Genomic DNA, 14,584 nt, shown 5'->3' on the forward strand with positions numbered 1-14,584 from the left:
CCCGCCCACCCACTGACTCCGCCCCTCCTGCCCCGCCCCCTGCCCCTCTCCCCCTGGACACACTGAGTGGGTCCACCTCGCTGTGCCCGAGGAGCCTCCTCAGGCCGGTGCCCCTGGCAGGAGGCCGTCTCGGGTTTCCAGGCGCTTCCATTATTCAGAGGCCCACGGGCCTGCAAGTCTGGGGCAGAGAAGGCCTTTCGGAGTCTCCAGCCCAGAGGGCCTGGCGGCTGGGCACGGCCAGTCACACGAGTGATGACTTACTAAAAGATACCGAGATTGTAATGTGTGTCCGGGGTCGCGTGCAGGCCCACGTGAGAGCCCCAGGCATCGCATCACCCCACCCTCCAGGAGTCTCCTGTTCCTCCTGATGTGGTGCCTGGCCTACGGGCCCCCCTGCACCCTCGACCTCCCAGTCCGCCTGCCGGCACCTCACGCTCTCTCTCTCCCCGCCCCCCGCAGACCACTACAGCTGCGCCTCCTCCAGCCTGGCCGCGGCCCTGCCCCTGGCCCCCGTGCACGCCTCCCTGTCGGCCCCGTGCCATGAGCTGCAGCCCTCGGGGCCGGGCCTGGTGACCAGCCACGCCATGGGCTACGGAGCCGCCGTGGACGGCGGGCCCTCGGGCTACTTCCTGCCCGGCAGCGTCCGGCCCAACGGTGCGCCTGCCCTGGAGAGTCCCCGCATCGAGATCACCCCCTACCTGGGGCTGCACCCGCACGGCGGCCAGTTCCTGCCGGACGTGGAGGCGGAGGACGTGCTGCCCGGCGCCCGGCGCTCCCCGGCCACGGCCACCCTGCACCTGCCCCCGCTGGACGCCTACCGCGACCCCTCCTGCCTCAGCCCGGCCAGCAGCGTGTCCTCCCGCAGCTGCAACTCGGAGGCCTCGTCCTACGAGTCCAGCTGCTCCTACACCTACGCCTCCCCGCAGACGTCCCCCTGGCAGTCGCCCTGCGTGTCCCCCAAGACCACGGAGCCCGAGGAGGGCTTCCCCCGCGGCCTGGGCGCCTGCAGCCTGCTGGGCTCCCCCCGCCACTCGCCCTGCGCCTCACCCCGCGCCAGCGTCACGGAGGAGAGCTGGCTGGGCGCCCGCTGCTCCCGGCCGCCGTCCCCCTGCCCCAAGCGGAAGCACGGCCCCGACGGCCGGCCGCTGCCCTCCCCGCAGGCCTCGCCCGCGCCCTCGCCCCACGGCTCCCCGCGCGTCAGCGTCACCGACGAGTCCTGGCTGGGCAGCGCCACCCAGTTCACCAGCTCGGCCATCGTGGCGGCCATCAACGCGCTGAGCACCGACACGCTGGACCTGGGCGACGGCCTCCCGGTCAAGGCCCGCCGCACCGCCCTGGAGCCCGCGGCCTCCGTGGCGCTGAAGGTGGAGCCGGCCGCCGAGGACCCGGCCACGTCGCCCAGCGTGGACTTCTCGCCCGAGGAGTTCCCCGGCTTCCAGCACCTCCGCAAGGGCGCCCTGTGTGACCAGTACCTGTCGGTGCCGCAGCCGCCCTACCCCTGGGCCAGGCCGCGCTCCCCCGCGGGCTACACCAGGTGAGCCGGCCACCCGGGTCCCACATCCTTGGGGCGGCGCCGTCCATGGCCCCCTCGGCTCGCGGTCCTAGGGGGGGACACCCTGGTGACTGTCTCCGAATGGCCCCTGGGGGGGGCGACCCCAACCGGGATCGAGCTGATCCCCCCCCTGCTCTGTTCTGCCTCACAGCCACGGGCGGTGTGTCACGGCCCCCCTTGTCTTCCAGGGGCCACCTGCACACAGCAGAGGCCCCACCCCCGGGACACCCACTTGGCCACCCGGCCCAGAGTGCTCCCACTAAACCCGCCAGGTCTTCCTTCCCCAGGCCACTCAGCCCCAGGCCTTTATTTTGAATTAAACAGTTTTCCATGGGGGGGGAGGGCTGCCAGCCTTGGGCAACGCCCCCCTCTGCTCTCCCCCCCCTCGCTCTCACTCTCGCTCTCTTTCACTCTCTCTGCTCCCTCTCTCCTGTCTCTGCTCCTGTCTCTGTTTCTCTCTTCTTTCTTTCTCTCTCTTGTTACTCCTTCCTGTCTCTCTGCTCCTGTTCCTCCCTACTCCTGCATCTCTCTGCTCCTTCACCCCTGCTCCTGTTCTCTCCTCCCTCCCTCTGTCTCTCTCTCTCTCTGCTCCTGGCTCTCCCTCTCCTCTTTCTCCCTCTCTCTCTCCCCCTCTTTCTCTCCGTCTTTCCCTTCCCCCTCACTCTCCCTCTGTCTCTTCCCCCCCTCGTTCTGCCTGTGTCTCTCCATCCCTCTCTCTTCCCCTCCCTCTCTCTCCCCTTCCCCCCTGCCCCTCCCGCTCCTTGTCTCTCTGCTCCTGCGTCTCCCCCCAGTCCCACCTTTATCCTGCTGGCCCAGAGGCTCCCCTCTGCCCTCGCCCTGAGCTCCCTTAGCTCTGCTCCGCGGGCCGTGAGACAGGGAATGCGGGTGAGCGCGGGGGTCTGGGTGCTGGGGTCTCGCGGGGACCCTTGGAGCTGAGGGCGCCAGTTAGGGGCCGCTCGGCAGGCGGCAGGCTCAGGCTGCAGAGACGGGGGAGGGGCAGCGCTCCGGAGCTCCCCGAGGTGCAGCTGCGGCTCCGTCTCCGCAGGGGTCCCCGAGGTGCCTGGCAGCGGTGTGTGCGCAGGTGCCTCCCGCTGGGCGCTGGGCTGGCGGCTGGGGAGTCACAGCCCGGCTGGGCCGAGAGGCTCACGGGGCTGGGCCAGTGCCAGGGCCCTGCTGGGCGGCAGACCAGGTGCCAGGCGTCCTGCGGGAGTGTGCGGGCCCTGGCCTCCCGTGAAAGGAGTCTGCACGCCTGCTGGGCACGCCCTCAGCCCGGTTGGCACAGTGGGCCCGGAGGGAGTGGGAGAAAGGGGGCGTGTTGGCACTGCATGGGGCCTGCTGAGGGGGAGCACCCGTGGGTGCCCCTGGGGTCCTCACCCCCCCAGGCCCCCGCGCCTCTGGTAAGACAGACCTGCTGGTCAACTCCAAGAACCCCCAGCACGCCCGTCCTCAGCTCCTGCCTGTTCATCCCGTGGCCTGGACACAGCCCCATGGACAGTGGCGGAGGCCTGGGCTAGTGACCCCACTGCTCTGCCCCTCAGCTTTGGGGAGTCCTGGGGTTCAGGCTCCCACGGTCAGACCCACCTGGGCTGCCGTCCGTGTGCTCAGCTTGGTTGCTGGGTCCCGGGTCCCTGCCTTGTGACTCCTGAGACACTACTCCCCTGCAGGACACATGTGTCCTAGCTGGTCGCAGCACACGTGTCCTGGCCTGGTTCATGGCACACGCGTGCTCTGGCTGGCACAGGGCTGGCCTGGCCCGGGGTGCTGGTGGGTCCCCAGTCCTGTGAGCCGTCCTCGGGACCACAGCAGGGTCACCCTCCAACGTCGTGGGGCTTCCCCACCCACGTGGGCACCGGCCTCATCCAGGGCCCTCGGGGTCTCCCCTCGGGCTGGCCCGCTGCTCCTGAATGCTGGACCCCGGCCTACACCCCGCTGAGCCTCGGGCAGTGGCGTGAGCGAGTCCCCGCTCAGATTCCCATAGCCCTTCCTGCTTGGGGGCACCTCGTGGCGCGTGAGGGGGGAGGCCCTGGCAGCCCCTGCCCCAGCCCTGCCTCCTGGGCCTCGTCAGCTGGGCATGGCCGTTCCCTGCAGAGCCAGGCCCTCCGCCTGCGCCCAGTGAGGGGACAGCCCCTGCCCGAGGGACGGGCACGCTGCCCCTTGCCTGGACTCACTGAGGGATGGACATTGCCTGGGTCGAGTGAGGGGACGTGGGGGTCCCAGCCTCATTCTGGGTCCTGTGCTCCCTGTGGTGCTGAGACGGGTCTGACCGGGCGAAGCGGTCTGTCTCGTGGGCCATCAGTTGGCCGATGTGGGACTTGGCTGGTGCAGGAAGGTGTCTTGTGTGGGACGTGGTTGGTGTCGGCACGTGCCAGGGCTTTCACAGACTCCCTGGTGCCAGGCCCAGGCCAGGCAGGCTCTGAGAGGCAGGTGGGCATGAGGTAGGCTCGCCGGGTGCTGAGGGGGGAGCCTGCCATGGGAACGCTGCCCTGAGGTGCCCCCCCTTCCCTCGGATGAGGGACCCGGCCTCGAGGCAGGCCCAGGAACGCTGGCCCCTGGCTGGGGCCTCTTCCACCTGGCTCCCACGGGGCGAAGCCAGAGCAGAGCTTGTCAGGGGTGACCAGAAGAGCTTGTCGGGGTGTCCCCGGGCAGGTGTGTCCTTCCGGAGGCCGGCCCCTGCCGTGTGGGCACCAGGGCAGCCCGTCTGGCCAGCGGCTGAGATGGGGGACCCCAGTGGTAGTTGCGGCGTCCTGTGGTGCTTCAGGACAGGACCAGAGGCAGGACAGACCCAGGTCGCGACAGGAGAGAGGTGGGGGTGGCGACGGGCAGGGAGGATGCGGGTGGAAGGAGAAGAGAGAAGCGGTCACAGGGTAGAAGCGGTGATGCAGGTGGAGCCGGCAGCAGGGCAGAGTCTCAGGTGGAAGCGGAGGTAGGAATGGCGGCATTCCCAGCGACAGGCCACGCTCACAGCAGAGATGGCGCACAGGGAGCAGCAGGATAGCAGCGGGGGCTGGACTGTGGGGGCAGGCACCAGGGCTTGGGGCGGTAGGGGGTGGGTGGGACAGTGGGGGTGGGAACCATGGGGATGGCACGATGGGGGGCCAGAACCCTGGGCATGGAGATGTTGGTGGAGCTGGGAATAGTGGCGTGCGGGGAATCATTGGGGAGTGGTGACATTGGGGGGGGATGGTAACAGTAGCGGAGGAGGGGGTGGCAGGGATGGTAACAGTGGCGGGGAAGGTAACAGTAACGGAGGAGGGTAACAGTGGCTGGGGGTAACAGTGGCAGGGAGTGTGGGGGGGTGACAGTGGCGAGAGAGCAGCAGGAAAAGTGGGAGCTCAAACACCCCAGAGACAGGCCCGGAGTGCAGAAGTGGCCACAAGGACCGCGTCCTGGTGCCGTGAGGGACTGTCGGGTGTCGGGCACCACAGGGAGGGCCGCAGGTCAGAGCCAGGACTCGTGTCTGCTTCTCTGCTGCCCAAGGTGGACATGCTTGGCGTGCGCCTGACGTCACTTGGAGAGGGGCCGGGCGCATGCACGCGGCTCTCAGGGCGGGTCCGGGTGTCCACGCGGCTGAGCGTGGCTCGTGCCGACCCGGTGTGGGCATCAGGCTGCAGGTGGCTTGTGCTCCTGCAGGCCCACAGGAGCGGCCAGGTGAGGCGTCTGCTCTCCCCCGGGTCCCGCTGCGAGGCTGGTCAGAAGGAGGCATCACGCGGGCACCCGAGAGAGTCTGCCGAGGGCTGCCACCCTCACACGCAGGCCGGGAGGCACTTGCTGTCATCTCAGAAAGCTTCTTGGTGAATCGTGGCTGTGGCCTGCGAAGCCCACACGGAGACTCCCAGCCCAGAGCTCGCGTGTGTACGCCAGTGTTTGCGTTGTGACCCACTCGGCTAAGCTGACACGGAGTGGGGGCAGAGACCGCCACCACTCAGACATGTCCGCGCAGTATTCAAGCGCCCCCAGTTCACAGTCCCCTTTGGACCCCTCTGCTCCGACCAAGCCGCCCGGGGAGACAGGCGAACCCGGCTCTTTCCCGTGGGAACTGCGTCAGTTTCTCCTTGTGTCCAGAGCAGAGAGGGTCGACCACAGGCCCCCGGCCCAGGGGGCATCTGGGGACGGGCCACCCCACCAGGAGTTCTGGCCTCTCCCGGCACCTCTGTGGGGGTGTGTCCACAAGTGCCTCCCCCCAGCTCAAAGTCTGGCCGGGGTTCGAGCCATGCGTCAGGCTGGGGACGGAGGATGTCAGCCAGCCCCCAGGGCCTCCGCTCGCCCTTGCCCCACTCCCTGGCCCCCCGCAGAGCCGAGGGTCACCGTGTGCTCGGGCAGGCTCAGCGCGGTCTGCTGGATTTGCCCGTGTCGGCCCGAGGGCTCGGCCGGCCGCCCAAAGGGGCAGGAGCACCGAGAGGGGCCTCCCCCCGATCCCGGCTGGACTCACACTCTCCTCTTGCCTTGCAGCCCAGCGTTGCCCGCCCTGGACTGGCAACTGCCCGCCCACTCGGGGCCCTACGAGCTGCGCATCGAGGTGCAGCCCAAGTCCCACCACCGGGCGCACTACGAGACAGAAGGCAGCCGGGGGGCCGTGAAGGCGTCGGCCGGGGGCCACCCCAGCGTGCAGGTGTGTGTCTCGGGCCCAGCCCTGCCCAGCCCCGCCCGAGGGGTCCAGGAATGGAGACACTGGGTGGCTTGCAGGGTCCCCTGCGGGGCCAGGGTCTGCCTGTCTGGCCCAGTGGGACGCTGGCTCAGAGTCTGAGGCTGGCGCTGACCAGGGGGCCAGGCAGTGACTGCCCAGATCTGTCTCAGAGGTTGGCGGGCCCAGGAGTGGGGGACTTTGTGGGGACCTGGGCATGGGCGGAGGGCCAGGAGGCGTGTGGAGGGCTTGGGCGGGAAGGGGCTCTGGCGGCAGGCAGGCAGGAGGCCCCCGCTGCCCACTGCCCACTGCCCACCCCGTGCAGCCCGGGCTGCAATCAGCCGCCACAGACAAGCACCTGCGCGCCTTGCTGGGGCGGGACTGGCTCTCCGAGGCGGGAATGACCTTTTCCATCCGTGATGCCCCGCAGCCAGCTGAGTGAGGGCCTCGCCTCTGCCGGCCCACCGGCCCACCGCTCCACACGGGAGCCCTGCAGGGCCCGAGGGCTGCGTGGAGGCTTGGGGGGTGCAGATGGAGGCAGTGGGGGAGGGGCCTTCCTCTGAGTTCTCAGGCCCGCCCTGGGCTGTGGGTTTGATGAGATCCACCCAAGTCCGGCTCAGCAGCTGGACACCCGGCGGGCCTCAGTTACTGCACGGAAGGTAGAATTCCACCCCCGAAGGGAGGGGCCAGCAGGACTCTGCTGGGCTCTGCCCCCCTCCTGCCCCCGCGCCCACCCCTCCCCCCTCCCCTGCCGGGACCCCTCCCAGCAGGCGACTTCCTGGAAGGGTGTGTCCTTTGCTTCCCTCCTCCTATCTGTCCCTGGTCCCAGGTGCAGAGGGGCAGGGGGCACTGGTCACACCCGCTCCCCTGTGGGGCTGGGCAGGGTCAGCTGACCTGGGCGGGTTTCTGGGATTGGAGGGCTGTGGGGGAGGCCAGGCCTGGAAGGTGGGTGCCTGGCCTGTCACCCAGAGACCCAGGGACCAGGACTGCTCCCTGACCGAGGTCCAGGGCCAGCGCCTTCCCCGTCATCATCCAGGTGTCTGCACTGTGTGCGCTTGAGGGGGCTGGAGGCATTGGGGTTGTCTGGCCCCGGGTGTGCCAGGCAGGCACTGTGGGGCTGTGGGTATGGGCCTGCGGGGGTGGGTGTGGGGCTGTGGGCCTGTGTGGGCGGGGGTGCGGGTGCTGTGTGCTGAGGGCACTTGCATGCCTGCCAGCACCTCCCAATCCGACACATCCTCCAGCCCGTCCTCCCTCCCTGTGCTGGTGTGTGCCCACATCCTCGTGGCCCGGGCAGAAAGTCCCTGAGCCCATGGAGCTGCCCAGCATGCCCAGGGCACGGCTCGGTTACTGGCTCATGGGGCCGTGATAGCATCGGGGGCCTGAATAATGGATCGTCCCGCAGAGACGGTGCTCGTGGCCGGCCGGTCCTCTCTCGAGGTGGCCGCAGGGGCTGTCAGTGCCAGGGCCAGAGGCTGTGCATGTGGCCTTCAGCCGGGCGCTAGGCTCTCAGGACTCGGTCCCCACCACCAGCAGGTGCCCAGGGAGGGGCCGCTGCCGCCCGGCCACTGTCCAGCCTGGTCCTGGCTCAGCCCTGCATCCCTGCATCCAGCTGGAGCCGGGTCCTGTGCCTGCTGGGAAAAGGCTCCCTCAGCCCAAGTGTCACGCACAGGGGCAGGTGGTCACATGCGGGTCACCGGGGCCGAGAGGGTGGGACCCCAGGTGCCAGTACTGGAGGGGGTGAGGGTCAGTGGTTCCAGTCACGGGGACAGGCCACGGGCCCGCGGGATCACAGACTGAGCACCGTGTGCTGGCACGGGCTGGGTGGTCCTGCTGTCAGCGCCAGGGTGCCGTATGGTGGCAGGGCGGCAGGAAAGGCCCCGGATGCTGCGACTTTCTGGAGCCCAGGTGGCTTCTGTGTGACTTGAGGCTGGGTCTGGTTCAGATGCGTCGAGCACATCCCTGGGGGACTAGACTCAGTGCCGTCCCCTCACTCGTGGGGACAGGGAGGCCGCATTCCCCAGCACTTCTGGAGTGCGTGTGAGCACATGTGCTGAGTGTGTGTGCAAGTGTGTCGGAGGTGTGAGGTTTGCGAGCTTCTATGCAGGTATGTCTGAGGCATGTAAGTGCGTAAGGGTGTGTCTGAGGTGTGAGGGTGTATTTTAGGTGTGTACCAGGGGTGTTTGTAGGTATGTCTGAGGTGTGAATGTGTGGGTGTGTCTGAGGTTTGTGTGAGTGCATGTGGGTATATCTGAGGTATATGTAGGCGCGTGTATGAGTGTGGGTGTGTCTTAGGTGTGCATGGGTATGTCTGAGGCATGGGTGTGTCTGAGGCGTGGGTGTGTTCTGAGATATTTGCAGCTGTGTCTGAGGTGTGAGTGGGTTGAGGTGTGGCTGTATCTGAGGTATATGTGGGTGTGTGTGAGGTGAGTGTAGATGTGTGGTCTATCTGAGGTGTGTGTGTCTGAGGTGTATGTGGGTGTGTCTGAGGTGGGGGTGAGGTGTGTTTGAAGGTGTCTGGGGTGTTTATGGGTGTGTGAGGTGTGGGGGGTTCTGAGGTGTGAGTATGAGGTCTGTGTGTCTGTGGTTGTTCTGAGGTGTGAACGTGTGAAGGTGTCAGGCATGTGTGAGTGACGTGTTTGTGGGTAGGGGTGTGTGAGGCTGTGTGTGGTGTCTGTGCCCGAGGTGTGAGGGTGTGTCTGAGGCACGTGTGAGTGAGGTTACTCGTGCATGTGGGTGTGTGAGGTGTGTGTGAGGTGGGTGTTGGGATATGTCTGAGGTGTGTATGAGTGAGGTGTGTGGGTATGGGTGTGTGGAGTATGCGTGTGTGTCTGAGGGTGTGTGAGCCCTGAGGTGGGTTTATGTGTGTGTTGGTGTGGGGGGGCAGGCTGAGGGTTTCATGGGTACCTGGTAGCACCCAACTCCTGGTGTCTTGCACACACCCCCTCCTCAGTCTCCCTCAGCTCCCAGGTGGCTTCCCCCGGCTGCCTGCGGGGCTGATTGCCGTGAGCGCCCAGGCTCCCCCGAGATGCCGGGCTGCTGTGTGTGCCGCCCTCGCTCCCTCGGCCCGTGTCTGCGGGTCTCCAGGAGGAGACAGGTGACACTGGAAGAAGCCGTGGGCGCCTCAGTCCCCCGGCACAGCCGTGCCCTGCCCTGCAGGACCGCCCAGTGCAAGTGCTGCGGCCTGTCTCGGGGGCTGCCCGAGGGCCAGTGTCTGGGCCTCGTCTCCTCTTCCAAGTGGGAGGGAACGTGGCCACACAGAGAGGTGTCGGCCAGTGTCAGCACACGTGTGCATTCGACACACATGCATGTGCAGGTTCCCACGACCGCAGGAGTGTTGGGGCTGCCCTGGCTGCTGCCGATTGTCCTGATGGCGCATCCCGGGCAGAGCTGAAGTGGGAGCGGGAAACGCCAGCACACACACTGGCACCGGCGAGCCCAGCCCTGAGTGTGCACGTGTGGGAAGCGTGTGGTATGGCATGTGGGCGGGAGGCAGGTGGCGGCACACGTAATGTGAGTGTGTTGTGTGTGGGCGTGTGTGTGACGTGTATGGCATCTTGTGCACAGTGTGTTATGAATGTGGCATGTGAGTGTGTGTGAAGAGTGTGGCAGGGCCGGTGGTGTTTCAGTGTGTGTGAACATGGGTGAAGTGTGCAGCACGTGCACAGGGGTGAGCCGTGTAGCCTGAGGAGGTGTGTGTCATGTATGATGTGGCCCTGTGTTGTGTGTGTGATGCAGATGGGGTGTGTGGTGCACAAGCCTGCATGTCGTGTGTGGAGTAAGCACATGTCGCGTGTGATGTGCGTGGCGTGAATTTGCATGTGTGATGCGTGGCGTGTGGCATGAGTACGTGGCGTGTGCCCGTGTGATGCATAGCATGTGGCGTGAGCGCGTGGCGCATGTGATGTGCATGGTGTGAGTTTGCATGTGTGATGCATAGTGTGTGGCATGAGTACGTGGCGTGTGCCCGTGTGATGCATAGCATGTGGCGTGAGCGCGTGGCGCATGTGATGTGCATGGTGTGAGTTTGCATGTGTGATGCATAGTGTGTGGCATGAGTACGTGGCGTGTGCCCGTGTGATGCATAGCATGTGGCGTGAGCGCGTGGCGCATGTGATGTGCATGGTGTGAGTTTGCATGTGTGATGCGTAGTGTGTGGCGTGAGCACGTGGCGTGTGTGATGTGCGTGGCATGAATTAACACGTGTGATGCGTAGCGTGTGGCGTGAGCACGTGGCACGTGTGCCCATGTGATGCATTGCGTGTGGCGTGAGCACGAGGCACGTGTGCCCGTGTGAGGGGAGCGTCTGGCAAGTGCCGGGGTGCTCAGGCCCTGCTCTCCCCCAGCTCCACGGCTACCTGGAGAAGGAGCCGCTGACGCTGCAGCTCTTCATCGGCACCGCGGACGAGCGGCTCCTGCGGCCACACGCCTTCTACCAGGTGCACCGCATCACGGGGAAGACGGTGTCCACCACCAGCCACGAGGCGCTGCTGTCCAACACCAAGGTCCTGGAGATTCCGCTGCTGCCGGAGAACCACATGCGCGCCATGTAAGTGGCCCCGTGGAGCTGCCCGCGGTGCCCACGTGCTTGAGAACCGTAGGGGGTTGGGGGCGCTGAGGCCAGCCGGGGGCCCGGGTCTCCCTGAGGGGCCACAGGACGGGGGTGAGGACTGGGGGTCCCGGCAGGCAGCAGTGCCTGGGAGATTCCGGGGGGGGCTGGACCCATCCCGTGGCTGGAGCACGGCGGGTGCCCAGGGGCACGCGGGTGCACCAGGGCGCAGTCTCCGAGGGGCCTCCTGGCGTGTGCCGCGTGCCCGTGTGCCCACGGGGCACCTCTGAGGCGCGGCTCTCTGCAGCATCGACTGTGCGGGGATCCTGAAGCTGCGGAACTCCGACATCGAGCTGCGCAAGGGGGAGACGGACATCGGCAGGAAGAACACGCGGGTGCGCCTGGTGTTCCGCGTGCACATCCCGCAGCCCGGCGGCCGCACGCTGTCCCTGCAGGTGGCCTCGAACCCCATCGAGTGCTGTGAGTGCCCCGGGGGGAGGGGGCGCAGGAGGGCGCAGATGCTGCCAAGACCCCCGCTCTGGGGCACCCCAGGCCCCGGCCCCGCTCCCGGGACCCCCTCAGGGCTGGCGGCCTCCGGGTCCCTTCCTCCCGGCCCCTCCCGGGGCCCGGCCGTGGCCCCTCACGGCCCTCCTGCCCCACACACAGCCCAGCGCTCGGCCCAGGAGCTGCCCCTGGTGGAGAAGCAGAGCACGGCCAGCGGCCCCGCACAGGGCGGGAAGAGGATGGTGCTGTCCGGACACAACTTCCTGCAGGACTCCAAGGTGGTGTTCGTGGAGAAGGCGCCAGGTGCGGCCAGGCGCGGCGCGGGGAGGGTGGCTGTCACTGCTGGGACAACCGCACGGGGACAACCCCCACGGGGCCCTTCCGGGGCGGCCGGCACACAGGCCCTGCCTCCTCCGAGTGTGAGTGTGTCCGCCTGCCCATGCCACGCGATGGGGCTGGGCTCTCTGCGGCGGCTGCAGGTGGCCGGTGTGCGGGACTGTGTGGGGCAGGCGTGGCCCCCTGGGCGCTGCCCCGCGGGAGGCCCGCGCAGGCGTGGCCCCGTGGCCGCTGCCCCGCGGGAGGCGTGGCATGGGCGTGGCCCCGCTGTGCTGCTTCTGTTCCGTTTCTCGAGGTGGCCGCGCTCGTGCTGATTGCGGGCCCCGCTGGGGGCAGCCACATAATGGCCGCGTGATTTGGTGCCATTTGCGGCACTCTTGCGAGCCTCCTTCAGATTCTTTTCAAAAGCCTTTCAGGTCGGACTTGATGCCGTACAATTGAGCACGGAATCGGAAACAGGTTTTCAATCACCGAGAGGACCAGCTGGGTCTAATGGCCAGGGGACGTTTGTGTCGGGAACGTCCCCGCGGAGGGAACAAATCTGAGATAATGTCGCCTCTGGCACCATGCGTGTCGTGGGCGGTGCCAGAGAGCTGCTCTCCCTGTGGGAGGCGTGTCAGAGCCGGCCCTCCGTGTGACGGGAGCCTGGCCGCGGTGCCAGCACGTCACTGGGGCTCTGGGTGACAGCAGACGACTCTCACGGCCGGGACCGGTTAGGACATCCTGCGTCCGTGAGCACAGGGCTCAGAGCCCTCTGTGTCCACATAGTCCTGAACAGGCCACACTCTCTCACACGCCTGCCCCGTCACCCCCACCCCTGCCCCATCACCCCCACCCCTTCCCCGTCTCTCACACCCCTGTCCCGTCTCTCACACCCCTGTCCTGTCTCTCACACCCCTGCTGCATCTCTCACACTCATGCAGTGCCTCACACCCCCGCCCCGTCTCTCACACTCATGCATCTCTCACACCCCTGCCCTGTCTCCCCCACCCCTGCCCCGTCTCTCACACCCCTGCTGCATCTCTCACACTCATGCAGCATCTCTCACACCCCTGCCCCGTCACCCACATCTCTGCCCCGTCTCTCACACTCAGGGCCACCGGCCCTGCCACACTCTTCACACACACTCACATGCCACATTCATAACACACTGTGCACAAGATGCCATACACGTCACACACACGCCCACACACAACACACTCACATTACGTGTGCCGCCACCTGCCTCCCGCCGACATGCCATACCACACGCTTCCCACACGTGCACACTCAGGGCTGGGCTCGCCGGTGCCAGTGTGTGTGCTGGCGTTTCCCGCTCCCATGCGGCATCTCTCACACCCCTGCCCCGTCACCCCCACCCCCGCCCCGTCTCTCACACCCCTGCCCCGTCACCCCCACCCCTGCCCCGTCTCTCACACCCCTACCCTGTCTCTCACACCCCTACCCCGTCTTTCACACCCCTGCTGCATCTCTCACACTCATGCAGCCTCTCTCACACCCCTGCCCCGTCACCCACATCTCTGCCCCGTCTCTCACACTCATGCAGCATCTCTCACACCCCTGCCCCATCACCCCCACCCCCGCCCCGTCTCTCACACCCCTGCCCCATCACCCCCACCCCTGCCCCGTCTCTCACACCCCTACCCCGTCTCTCACACCCCTGCTGCATCTCTCACACTCATGCAGCCTCTCTCACACCCCTGCCCCGTCACTCCCACCCTTGCCCCGTCTCTCACACCCCTGCACTGTCTCTCACACTCCTGCCCCATCACACACTCACACCCCTGCCCCATCACTCATTATCTTTTCCCGTCTCTCACACCCCTGCCCCTCACCCTCACCCTCACCCCCGCCTCGTCTCTCACACCCCTTCCTCACCTCACACACCTTTCCCCAACTCACACCCCTGCCCTGTCACTCACTCCCCTGACCTGATCGCAGGGTGGCTTTGCTTCTGTGTGTGCAGGGCTGGCGCCAGCCTGGAAGCACCGTGGGGAGTCCTCGCAGGGAGATTCCAAAAGGGGCTTTTGTTGCTCGTCTCTGAGCAGAGTCAGCCGAGATGGTCCGTCAGGGCTGCTGAGCCCATCTCCCTGGTCTCAGCTGCACCAAAGCCCGCACAGCTGGATCCCGGCCCCAGGCCGCTCACACTGTCTGTGCAGGACAGGACGTCCCTGGGGAGGGACCTCATGTCCAGATGGATGCCCCAAGGGCGTCACTGATGAGGGAGGAGCCGGGCTCTTTGGGGCGCCTTCGGGGTCAGCTGCAAGGTCGGCCTTTTCCAGGGCCTGCTGGGCTCTGCCCACACTTGGGCCCCCACCCCCGCCACAGGAGGCCTGGAGAAGGGCCCACAGAGCCAGGGTGGGTGCGTGGCGGTATGTGTGTGTGTGCACGTGAGACTTGGTGTGGGAGGCGCATGTGTGGTTGGTGTACATGTGAGAGAGACTGGGTGTGTGGGACAGGTGTGTATTTGGGAGAGAGACTGGGTGTGTGAGGTGCTCACGGGGCGGGTGTGTGTGACAGACTTAGTGTGTGAGGTGCATACAGGGGAGGTGTGTGTGAAAGACTGTGTGAGGTGTTTGGTCTGTGAGGTGCAGAGGGGCAGATATATGTGTGTGTGAGACTTGGTATGTGAGGCACGTGCTGGCAAGGTGTGTGTGTGAGAGAGAGACTCGTGTGACATGTTTGCTGGGTAGGTGCCTGTGTGTGAGAGACTCACCGTATGAGGTGCATGCTGGGCAGGTGCACACGTGTCTGTGAGAGACTCAGCATGTGAGATGCGTGTGGAGCAGGTGCTCACGTGTGTGTGTGTGTGTGTGTGTGTGTGTGCCAGACTCAGTGTTTGAAGTGCTTGCAGGGTAGGTGTTTGTGTATGTGTGTGAGAGAGAGATGGTGTGTGAGGCACATGCTGGGCAGGTGCACACGTGTGTGTGTGTGTGTGTGTGTGTGTGTGTGTGTGTATGACCTGGTGTATGAGGTACAAGTGGGGCAGATACATCATGTGTGACAGACATTGTGAGGTGCATGT

The 14,584-nt window shown here is 66.3% G+C and overlaps 1 protein-coding gene across 2 annotated transcripts in view; it reads left to right on the forward strand.

The window, feature by feature from the left end:
• Nucleotides 1-14,584, forward strand: part of NFATC1 (nuclear factor of activated T cells 1) — a 41,946-nt gene that overhangs the window by 6,953 nt on the left and 20,409 nt on the right. For both annotated transcript variants that reach the window (XM_056131508.1, XM_056131509.1), the window contains exons 2-6: nt 460-1,534; nt 6,002-6,161; nt 10,517-10,719; nt 11,027-11,199; nt 11,386-11,526. In XM_056131508.1, coding sequence (XP_055987483.1) covers nt 460-1,534; nt 6,002-6,161; nt 10,517-10,719; nt 11,027-11,199; nt 11,386-11,526 — 1,752 coding nt within the window. The remainder of the gene's footprint in view (nt 1-459; nt 1,535-6,001; nt 6,162-10,516; nt 10,720-11,026; nt 11,200-11,385; nt 11,527-14,584) is intronic.

This window comes from Sorex fumeus, unplaced genomic scaffold, assembly GCF_029834395.1.
Source record: "Sorex fumeus unplaced genomic scaffold, SorFum_2.1 ptg000092l, whole genome shotgun sequence".
Taxonomy (NCBI): Eukaryota; Metazoa; Chordata; class Mammalia; order Eulipotyphla; family Soricidae; genus Sorex; species Sorex fumeus.